The following is a 12,426-nucleotide window of genomic DNA, read 5'->3' on the forward strand; positions in this document are numbered from 1 at the left end:
GGCGCAGATAGCCAAAGACGTAGACGTCGTCAACGAACGTCGGAAGCCCCGGGAGGGGGCGCAGTTGTGTGCGGCCCAGGTTGCCGGCTAGGTAGTCGACCCGGGCGATATCGGGCACAAGATTGCTCTCGTGCATGTTCTCTAGGAGAAGATGGGCAGCCACGGCCTTTTCGGACCGCAGGCCTATGGTCTGGAACGTTGCTTGTACTGCCACGTTGCTTGTATGGTAGTTCTACTTTGTTGGGTATTGCTTCGGTTGTTCGATATGTCTTGGGCTACCATCTGTCTAATTGGAAATTTGGGGCAACGCGAAAATGGTCTTCTTGTTGCTGCACCTACTTCTTCCTGCGTTGCTTTGCAACTACATTGTAGATGTGCCGCTTGCGGAACCGCCTTCGGCGGAGTTGGTCGGTTATTCTCTTCCTGTTGTGCCCACAAGACTAGACGGGCCGATTGTGCTTCCGCAGGCTCTCGAACTGCTGCACTTTTCCCCTGGCAAATGGCAAGGCTATGGGGCTCTACAACAAGGTTGTGTGTTTGCTCGGCGGCGTCCCTGGCTTCGGCTCGTACTTGCTCGGCGGCGTCCTTGGCTTCGGCTCGTGCTTGCTCTGCGTCTTCCTTGGCTTCGATCGTGCTTGCTCTACGTCGTCTTTGGCTTCGCCTCGTGCTTGCTCTGCGTCGTCCTTGGCTTCGGCTCGTGCTTGCTCTGCAACGTGCTTGGCTTCGGCTCGTGCTTGCTCTGCGTCTTCCTTGGCTTCTGCTCGTGCTTGCTCTGCGTCTTCCTTGGCTTCGGCTCGTGCTTGCTCTGCCACATACCATGTATCCTTGGCTTGTTGCTGTGCACGTTGCGGGGTATCCCTTCCCATGGCAACAAAAGGTAGCCGAAACTGGGGTACCATCCGCAAAAATGCGCTATAGTATTCTGGCGTGTGTATGGTGGGTGTCCCTTGCAACTGTGTGTATGCGGGGTATCCCTACCCACGGCAACAAAAGGTAGCCGAAACTGGCGTAGCCATCGCAAAAAATGCGCAATAGTAATTGCAACCCCTTGGCATGTTGTTGTTGTATTTATCGAAGTATACCTGGTGCAATTGGTATGTCTAATAGAACCCTAGAAGGGGCTGGGTGCCTCTATTTTGTTCTGGGGGGGGGGGGGGGCCAAGGGGGGCGTGCGCCAGAACCTATAGTGTGTATACTAGAACTTCTGGACCTCGCCGGGAATAGGGGCTGGGAGCCTCAATTTGCTAAATGGAGGGTGTGCCAGAACCTATACTCCCCCTACTACTAACCAAAACCAGCAGATTTTATTTTACAACAATTTATTAGCTTTAACAAGAACAGATAATAACTTATACAAATACTAAAGTACTTAAGTTTAACAAGAAAGGATAGCAGTATCTATACAAATACTAAAGTACTTACGGTGTCAAGTCCAAACGGACGCATATATTCCATAATATATACCACACAGGCATAAATGCTCAGAGGCAAATTCACAAGAGGGAAAATCCACAGTATAACTGAGTGTATGACGAAATATACACAAAATTCCACAGACAGGGCCCGTGTACTAATAAGCACTGTGTATAGTAGAGCACAAATTAAACATACAAGTTCAGACTGAACAAGTGATCGGTGGAGATATAACAAAGCCAGAGGCTATAAAGACACCAAAATTCAGCACAAAAAGCCTACTAAAGTAATACACAGCAAAAGCATCCAAGCTCTCAATAATTCTCCTTTCTCTTCGTCTCTCCGTTCTCCCTTTGACCTGCTTTCATAGGTCTTATATAGCCTGGTGGAATTGTCCAGAATAAGGAAATTCCTGAACACTTGATGTAAACAAACAGGCACCAAACTGAGCGCATTCTGGAATATTCTAAGGTAGAGGCAGACAGCAGGGGCTGAACTAGTGTATGTAAACAGTGGCAAGCTAAATTTAGAAACTGACAGCAGTCGTGCACATAACACAGAATACTCGTGGGAAAAGAAATTTACGCCTCCAACCTGTCGCCAAGGAGGTTATGTGTTTGGCGACGTTTTTCTAAAAAAAAATCTGTGGGTGTGTCCTTAAGGAAATAAGTATAGATTCGAATTAAATTTGTGCACATCTTGCCTTTAGGGATCAATTAAAAGATTCCTTGCAACTAAATGTGAAATTGTCGCCCATGTCCCTGTGTCTCTTGTGTCCTACTGTCTCTTATGTCCCACTATCGCCCATGCCAATTGCTAAACTGCCAACAGTGACAGTGTAACCCGGTCGGAACTGACTTCAGTGGCGTTTTGACCTGGAGAGAGGGAAATGCCAAAGATGTAACAATATTTGGTGTGAAGAGTTTTATTAAACGCTTGAAGTGTCCCTTACAGCATACTCAATTAAAGAATGGTTGGTGACTTGCATATCTGTCTTATGTTTAATGCACAGTGATTTTTATTTTACAATACTCTTAGAACACTAAGAGTCTCTACTTTTTTCAAAACAGTATTGCCGCTACCTACTGCATTTATCAGCATGCTATAAGACTAAATTACTCTCTTTGACATATGAATCCCCTGAGTTTACAACTAAAACCAACAAACAGAATTTGTCAAATCCATCATACCAAAACATGTAATATGAGTTATCATTTTGCCAGTAATGCCAAGAAGGGTATGTATTGCCGACGTTTTTTTTTTTTTTTTCTTTCTGTGGATGTGTCATTAAGGCAATAAGTCATGTATGCATTGTGATGAAATTTGTGCACATCTTGGCCTTAGGTCAATTAGATCAATTCATTAAAGATTCCAAGGCAACTCGCGCCCGCTTCGGACCGGTAGATCCAGGATCAATCCTTGATCGAGTCACACCTAAGACTTTAAAAGAGGAAGTTGTAACTTCCTCGCTTGGCGTTCAGCATGAGAGGGATAGTGCAACGACTGGTTGACCCGAATCAGTATAATGGCTGGGGCGGGGCGGCTTACTTGCCTTCGGTAAGTCGTCTCAGCGAAGCAGCACTAAATAAAAGAGCGGTGGAAATCCGTCCTGCAACAAGGAGGCACATTACACGTACATGCACCCTAATGATTCCTTCGTCGTCATATGACTGAAAAATTGTTGAGTACGACGTTAAACCCCAAGCACTCACTCACTCACTCCAAGGCAACTCAATGGCAAATTGTCGCTTAAGTCCCATCGTCACTCATGCGGATTGCCAATCTGCCAACAGTGACAGTGTAACCCGGTCAGAACTCACTTTAATAGCGTTTTGACCTGGAAGAGTGAATTGACGACAATCTAGCAACATTTGATGTGAAGAGTTGTATTGAACGTTGGAAGTGTCCCTTACAGCATAGTCAATTAATGAATGGTTGATGACTTGCAAATCTGTCTTTGTGTAATATACAGTCGTTCCTATTTTACAATACTCTTAGAACACTAACAGTCTCTACTTTTACCAGTATTACCGCTACCTATTGCAAGCATGCTTTACGACTAAATTACTCCCTTTGACATACGAATACGGCGAATTTCCAAGTAAAATCAACAAACAGAATTTGTCAACTCCAACATACAAAATAATGCAATATGAATTATCATTTTACCAATAAGACTGACCATTTACTCTTAACAAAACTATACACCCAGTATAATATACTGTAAAACAATTCTCTCATGACACTTACGTTCCACAGTACACATTTTCTACAGCGGTAATTAATCTCATCCTTTAGCGTATGTGTCATCACCATAGATTAAACTGTACACAAAAGTTATGTCCACTGAACTTCATTTTTTAGTTTAGGGACTTATATTACCAGTACTAAGTGCTACTTGAATTCAACACCTGGCATGCTAACAAGAATTACCAACAATGCTAACAAGAATTACCAACAATGCTAACAAGAATGATTTCAAAATAAACTTACAATAAAATTATTTTACTGACTGACAAAATCTCTGTTCCCGACGTTCCAATAAGTTTTTCAGTTTTATCAGCTGACTGTTTGCATTTTTTTTCCTTCAGTTTTCCCCACGAGCTGGCCGATAATCAAATTCCTAAACAGCGCTTGATTTTTGAAATGTAGATCTTGAGTATTTCTGATCAATAATTATAAAAACTCCATTTTTGAAACATGAATTTACAAAAGCAAAGTTTGTATCTTTAGTAACAGTGTTTTTTATTTAAATAGTTACAGATATAACAGCTTGGTGACTCTATCATGGCTTATCGGAGCTATCTACATTCTCTTCCCGGTAAGAAGTTGTGAAAGGAAACTGATAATTCTCTGGATATATACTACGATTTTTTTTATCATTGTATATACTTGAATTTGATTGAGGTTTAATATCATACTCAAGAATTTGTTACTTATACGATAGCGTTGGAGAAAACCGGAGTGCCTGACGTAAACTACCAGAGTGACTTGGATAAGTTACTGACGTGCATACAACGTCAGATGCCCGGTCCATTGAGGGGCATAACATTCGAAAACGACCCTCTGTCGCTCCAATTTCAGCCGAACGTAAACGTTTTAAAAAGATATATTTCCTTCGGCCAGTCTCTAATTAGATTTAACATTATAAATGTAAAGGTGAATTATATTTCTGTCAGGTTTATGACTTGTGGATGTATTTTAAAAACTCTTCGGGCATTTTAAATACATAACCAAGAGCTCCAAACCAAGGGGAGATAATTATCCATTATAACACTTAGTGTCCTTATAACCTAGTTACGTCATCGACTGCATTGCTGGTAAAATCACGGTTCATGCTTCTTTGCTACATGTTTAGGAAGGGGTCCTTCGAGTTGTCGATACGAAAACAACATCTTTCATGTGAGTTTTACTTCAATTTTACGTTTCCTTCACCATTAACCTGAAGATGAACTTTCTTTTCAGTTTTGTCAGAGAGTCCATGCAATCCGTGCATCCTGCGGAAAGCTCGTGCAACTGCGAGGATAGGTGAAAGTCACATGATAGAGGGAGATCCTGACAGAGCAGTAGAAGTCTTGACAGACTGTTTCTGGCTATTTCGCCATCTACCCTACAAACTTTATAACGATGAATTTTCTAAAGTTCTTTTGAACTTGTCGACTGTGCTCCTGGGAGGAGATAGATGGCCTAAATATGTAGAATCATTAGCCATCTTACATTCATGGGATCATTGGAAGGAGTTAGTGTGGAGATGGTTGTGTAAACGGGGCCATGGTGTAAGGCGCCTAGAGGGTGAGTGTGTGTTGGCGGCGAAGGAGGGAGCGGGGAGAGAAAAACACAAGATAACATGGGCCATACGGAAGTATAAGGAACTAATTAGGAACTAAGTTTGAGAAAAAATCGAACAGCAATGTATAATAGACGCCAACATGCTTTATCGGCTTGTTTCGAGTGAGAAGTTGATCTGCCTTTGAGGCTCGCGAAATTTGTGACAGCGGACACACGGATGTTGTAACTGAGCCCCATTCTAATATTTCTACCTTTCCACACGTAGTATACAAATATCCTTATTTCTTAAGTAATGTTGTCACAAAATTCATGTTAAGACGATGTCTGCCTTATTGGGCCTACTTGTAAACTCCATGCAATATTTGTGTACATGTACATATTTGATAACCTTTTATTGTCGTGGGGCCTCCGTCGCTCAGTTGGTTAGCACGCTAGCGCAGCGTAATGACATAGGGGTCTCTCACCAATAAGGTTGGTGTGAGTTCATGCTGGCTTTCTCTCCGGCCGTACCTTTGAAGGTCTTCCGGTAACTTGCAACCCCTTCACCACAATGCTGGTCACCGTCGTATAAGTGAAATATTCTTGTGTGTGGCGTAAAAAACCAACCAAATAAATAAATAAATTTTATTGTCGCGCTTACAGCGATATTTTGATAGAAAAAGGCCAATAAAACGTTCGGTCGGCCTATTCCAATCGGTGAAGACCTTCACAACTGCACTTTATAGTGGCATTCCTCTACGGAGTCACAGGATGAATTTGTTGTGCATGTAGCTACCATAGAGTTACATAAGAAATGCAGTCGGTTCAACGCTTGCATGTTTGGCGTAGCCAAACTTCTTCGACTCTAAATTAAAAAATTCTCAACATTAGAGTTCTATTAAGATGTCACTACGCTTCGCTGTTGTTGTTGTTGCGTCTGATGAAAATCGGTATTTACGGGGACAACGTTGCTATTTTCACTAAGAGCATTGGGGGTAGATTTATCTCAGTTCAATACACTGTTTATCCCAAAAGTAACTTAGAGAGCTTATAATTAAGATTTATAAAAGCCTGGATACATATACATATCACGCTTAACATTTACTACTTCGGCAAAATCCTACCAATTTTACATAACGTTCCTGGTTTTTTTAGCAATATTTTGTTTGGATTATATTTGGGAAAGGAATCTTTGCAACTGTTTGTCCGTTCCTGAACTTGGTGCAGATGCTTTCGTTTTTAGAAGAGACTTTGAAGTTTCTTGTATAATGTGATTTGGTAAGTATTAACTGAATATAATTAAACGCATATGGCACAGAGAATAAAACAAGAGCAGCGACCGCAATGTGATAGACCTGCAGCATAGAGAATGAAACGTCTCAGCGACGACAGTGTGATTGCGGGCAAATGGTCACACGTAAACTGTAAAGACGGTCTCTTGTCAATTGCCTTATTTTATTTGAACTGTTCATGTTAATGCATAAATGATAGCGATTTACTCGCCTCTTAGAACAATGGCTTAAGGTAAAAAAATACTTAATGTTTACTGCAGTTTATAAAACTCACAGCTCTAGAATTACTTAAAATGTTGTGTTGTCGTCACAATCATTCTGAAAAGTAGCCTTGAAGTTTACTCTGTGGTGTGTTTTGGCGGGTATTAGTTGAAATATGAGCCGATCCACATACTGGGAAAATGTTGTAAACTGTCAGTATCCCCGATGTCAAACTGACTTCACACTTGTCGCGTGTCTCCGGCTAAAAAAACATCAGTCATTTTTAACACTAGTGTCTGAGAGGTCGGACAACAACAGGCCAAGACAGCTTGGTGTTCTTGAATTTGGGACCTACTTATTGGTGTGTAACTGAAATGGAAAATGAAAGGCAAAGAAATCATCGATTTGATTTACATGCCAGACAAAAGACCTTTAAACGTTGTCCAGAAAAATAACTCGAATTATTTTTATAGAATTTTTTCCCCAAATAATAAATGCCTTTGAAATGTTTGATTCTACGGTGGATTTTTCTGACCTGTTGGGACCAGTGACGTCACATCAGATGTCACTTAACACACAGGCTGCCAGATGCCATCATTCAAAATGACGTCACTAATACTCTCCGCTTAACTACAGACCACAGTAGAATCGGATGTTTTAAAACTATTTTACTCTCGTGGATGATTTCTAAAAAAACAAATAAAATTTATTTCCCTGAACGGTGTTTAATGACCTTTTATCTAATTTCACTTTTATAATAATGTTTTCTTTGCCTTTGATTGTGATTTGAGTCCAATGCTCAGACACCATTAAATAGCTGTGCTACTTACTTCGAAGCAAGGCTATTTTGAACAGCGGGTAAGCGTGTATTTTAATACAACGTATTAACTAATTTCTGATACACTTATCAAATTTATTACCAGGTTACAATGGGCGCGGGGTGGCATTTCAATGCCGCGTTTATGGAGAACAGATGAAAATGCACGGACGACTGCACCTGGCTTTGCATCTATTCCAGACTGCCTACGTTATATTGACTAAGTGTTGTTTTGACATCCACAATGAGGAGACATGCAGCGTCTTGAGGCAACTTACCATTCTGTATCAGCAGGGTGCTTGGAAAGCTTGTCAGTGTACAGGTAAACAAATTTACTATGAATGAAATCTCAATGTTGTAACACGTGAAAGCCTAGTTACCTATATTGTACCTACTCTCAACTTAGAAAGCCTGGAAAATCCGAATAGGTGCACTTTGCACCATTGTTATGTGTACGAATAACGACAACCGAGACGGAGATGCTGTTAGTCTGTCCACGTTGCTCTGCAGCAGAACACAGGATTTAGATAACCGCCACAGCTCTAAACAGGGCATGTGGTGCAGACACCGCTACAATTGGGCACGTGGAACGGGCCACCGCTTCAGATCCACAGCATGTAATTTTAGACATAAACATCACATAGTGATATTGCGTAATATACGCCGTTAACAAGGCAAAGTTAAACTGGTTTAGCCTGCGACAGTGGCTTTGAGCTAGTTTGATGTCGCCCATGTGACGTGGGGGCATTTAATCCGGATTGTTTGCCCCAGCTAGCGACGTTGCTTTAAGCCATCTTCAGGGCTTGAGCTGGTTTATCTATGCCGTGTGAACAGTAAATATATTAAATGTCTGGGTACGTGGAGGTCAGGATGACGTCGGAATTACTAAACTGGCTTCATTTTGACCGTGTGAACGGGCAAATCCATGAAATGACCTAACACTGGCAAGGCTATATGGTCGTGTTTGAAAGGTCGTCTCTGTTTAATATGTATATTTGAGCACGGCCCGCAACAAACAGCGGGGTAGAATATTGCACATGGAACGTCGCAAAGCCGACATCTTGTCTAAACTGACATTTTTTCGAGGTACCGGGCATGTTCCGTTTACACAAGTTTAAGTCTTCATTAATTGTTCAGGTTCCTGACGGTTCTCTTTTCTTGAAGCCGGGTCACACTGAGTGTCTTATGTTTACCCTATAAATGACAACACACTGCCGTGACCCACCAAAGAGTGTAACTCCATGAAGGAACCATAGTTCATAAATTGGCGTCTCTCCATAATAATCACCGCAACCAAAAGTAAGTATTCTGTTGACCTATCAACGCCTAGAAATTATCATTGCTTTCAATAATAAGACACTTATAAATGGACTTTATACGTTAAATTTTGCGCCTTGTTTTTCGTAGGTCAACGGAGTTTTACGAGAGATATAGCTCATATCCCTGCCTTGAGAGAAAACCTTCTGGGTGTCGATCCCGCTTATTCAGCACACATTCCGGAAGACGTAGTCCACATGGTTATGCACAAACTTCATTTTGCCAACAGTGTTTTTAATAGCCTTCCTCTTTTGGAATGTCAGGAAGAATTGTTGCAGAATCTCCAAGCTCTCCTCATCCTGTACCAAACACAACCACGGTCCGTCTGCACATGCCCCAGTAAGTGCTGTTTCTTCTGTCTCGACGAAACGTTTGTTTCCACTTAAAATATGAAGTAACTAGGAGCCTTTATTAACCAAACTGTCTACGGAATACCTTTTGTTGCAAGCCAATATCCCGAGAATTGCACTTTTGTGCCCGGTGGTTGGTCATATGCCCCATACCCTTACAAGTCGGGTGGTTTCACCTCGATAAATGCTCCACAGCCGTGTAGCCGTCAAGATGCAAGTGTATGACAAATGCAGACACTCACCTAATTTCTATTTGTTAACCAGGCACTCCTACTCCAGACACCCTTCCAATGTATGTTTCTGATGCAAACACTCGTCCAATATGTATTTCTAGTTCAGACACTCGTGCAATGTTTATTCCTAAATCAGACACTCATCCCGTGTGTATTCCCGATTCAAACACTCGTACAATGTCCGTTTCTGATTCAAATAATCGCCCAATGGCCATTCGTAATTCAGGCATTCGTCCAAAGTATCTTTCTAATTCAAACACTCAATTCATGTCTATCCCTAATTTAGACACACGTCCATTGCCCACTCCTAATTCAGACACTCGTCCAATATGTATTCCTAATTCAGACACTCGTCCAATGCTCATTCCTAATTGAGACAACGTCCAATGTACATTCCTAATTGAGACACTCGTCCAATATGTATTCCTAATTGAGACACTCGTCCAATGCCCATTCCTAATTGAGACACTCGTTCAATGCCCACTCCTAATTCAGACACTCGTCCAATATGTATTCCTAATTGAGACACACGTCCAATGCCCATTCCTAATTAAGACAACGTCCAATGCCCATTCCTAATTCAGACACACGTCCAATGCCCATTCCTAATTCAGACACACGTCCAATGCCCATTCCTAATTGAGACACTCGTCCAATGCCCATTCCTAATTGAGACACTCGTTCAATGCCCATTCCTAATTCAGACACTCGTCCAATATGTATTCCTAATTGAGACACTCGTCCAATGCCCATTCCTAATTCAGACACACATCCAATGCCCATTCCTAACTCAGACACTCGTCCAATGCCCATTCCTAATTGAGACACTCGTCCAATATGTATTCCTAATTGAGACACTCGTCCAATGCCCATTCCTAATTGAGACACTCGTTCAATGCCCATTCCTAATTGAGACACTCGTCCAATATGTATTCCTAATTGAGACACACGTCCAATGCCCATTCCTAATTAAGACAACGTCCAATGTCAATTCCTAATTCAGACACACGTCCAATGCCCATTCCTAAATTAGACAATCGTCCAATGCCCATTCCTAATTCAGACACTCGTCCAATGCCCATTCCTAATTCAGACACACATCCAATGCCCATTCCTAATCCAGACACGCGTCCAATTCCCATTCCTAATTTAGACACTCGTCCAACATGTATTCCTAATTCAGACACTCGTCCAATGTCCATTCCTATTACAGACATTCATCAAATGTATGTTTCTCAACCAAACACTCGCCCAATATCTTTCTCCATTCCAGAGACTCGTACAAGGTCTAATTTTAATCCAGACACTCGTCCAGAGTCTATTCCTAATGCAAGCACTCTTTCAGTCCCTTTCCTAATGAAAATACTCGTGTATCATCCATGTGTAATCAAGACTCTCGTCAACTCTTCGTATTCCAATTCTAGACATTCTGTGACACTCCAATGGCCATTTCAGACGTTTGTCCCACGTCTGTCTGTTATCCACGCACTGATCCAACGGTTTTTATTGTAATCTAGACTTAAGTCCATTCCTAATTCAGACATTTGTCCAATGTATGTTTCTAATCCAAACACTTTATCCCCAGTTCAGACACTCGTCCATTGTCAATTCCTAATCCAGAAACTCGTCCGGTGTGAATTCCTAATATATAATATGTATTCCTAATCCGAACGCTCCTTCAATGTCCATTCCTAATCCATTCACTCGCCCAATCTATATTTCTAATCCAGGTACTCCTTAAATGTCTTTTCCAAATTCAGACACTCGTTCAGTGCGTTCCTTATTCAGAACCTCATCCAATCTCCAATGTTTATTCCTAGTCCTGACTTTTGTCCAGTGTCTATTACTAAACCGGTCTATTCATAATGCAGACAATCATTTCATGTCTATTCGTAATCCAGACACTCGTCTAATGGCTTTTCCTAATCCAGACATTCGTCAATTGTTCATCCAGACACTCGTGTGTTTTCATTTTAGATACTCGCCCACTTTTGTTGACTTTTAAGAAAGCTAACAAATAAAGTAACCTTCGTCAGACAGACAACTAATGCCTATGGTTGAAAAAAGTTGTCATTTCTTTTTTAAGAACGATTGAGGAGATATTTTTATTCTGTGGTGACTTTTCGTACCACTCATTTAGTGTTTAAGTACTCTGGCATCACAATACGTTCTCCCCAATCTAAACACAGCCTTAAATGCCGTTATGACCCACATTTAATTTCTAGTACTTACATACATTTAACACCATATTCAAAAAAAAAAGTAAATAAAACGAAACAGAGTGTTCCGCTGTCTATCTTACGCTTTCGGACTGTTTTCTTGATTACTCCAGGCCCTTGTCGATTATCTATCGACGCACCAGAACCTGTCTGGAAGAAGCTCCTAAAGAAACTGTCAGAGGAAAATAACTGGAACGCGATTCGCCATCTTGTAGGAGAGTCTCCACCACCTCGCAATGCCCTGTCAGGCGCAGCTAAGGGCCGCTGTGCCACCGAGGTTGATATCAAAAGACTCTTATATGCGCTAACTGACGAGGATTTGAGTTCCTGGGGGTTGGATGTGACCGTGGCCCTTCTGAGAAGAGGGGCGTCTGTAGATACCGTAAGGACTAAGAACGATTCTGAACCGATCCGCTTGGGGCTAAAATATGGACTGCGGACAGGTGAGTAACCTGAAATTGACGAAAGTAATAAGGTTTGGTTGTTTATTTATTGGCAATCTGGGGAATTTTTTAAAGAGACATTTTGCCAACCACCAAAAAAATGTGCTGCTATTTTGAACGTCATCAACACAGATTAGAGACATATATCTAACTTTGGACAATCGGATCTTGAGTTTTTTCCTTGGTTTACATTAGACTATCCGCTCACTGATATCAATATGTTTAGAAAGATTGACTGTTTTGACAGGGTCACCTCTCTTTTGTAGTGTAGACAACTAGATATGTTCAGTGAAATTCAAATGTCAGACACGGTACTGTCTACAGACCAATGAGAAATACGAATACTATGTAATACGTGGTCGATAGAAAGGAA

The 12,426-nt window shown here is 41.5% G+C and overlaps 1 protein-coding gene across 1 annotated transcript in view; it reads left to right on the top strand.

The window, feature by feature from the left end:
• The first annotated feature begins 10,405 nt into the window (after positions 1–10,405).
• Positions 10,406–12,426, top strand: part of LOC135463965 (TPR and ankyrin repeat-containing protein 1-like) — an 80,213-nt gene continuing 78,192 nt past the window's right edge. Inside the window, exons 1-2 of the mRNA XM_064741435.1 lie at positions 10,406–10,559; positions 11,724–11,992. Of these exons, the coding sequence (XP_064597505.1) occupies positions 10,406–10,559; positions 11,724–11,992 (423 nt within the window). The remainder of the gene's footprint in view (positions 10,560–11,723; positions 11,993–12,426) is intronic.

This window comes from Liolophura sinensis, chromosome 3, assembly GCF_032854445.1.
Source record: "Liolophura sinensis isolate JHLJ2023 chromosome 3, CUHK_Ljap_v2, whole genome shotgun sequence".
NCBI classification, from domain to species: domain Eukaryota; kingdom Metazoa; phylum Mollusca; class Polyplacophora; order Chitonida; family Chitonidae; genus Liolophura; species Liolophura sinensis.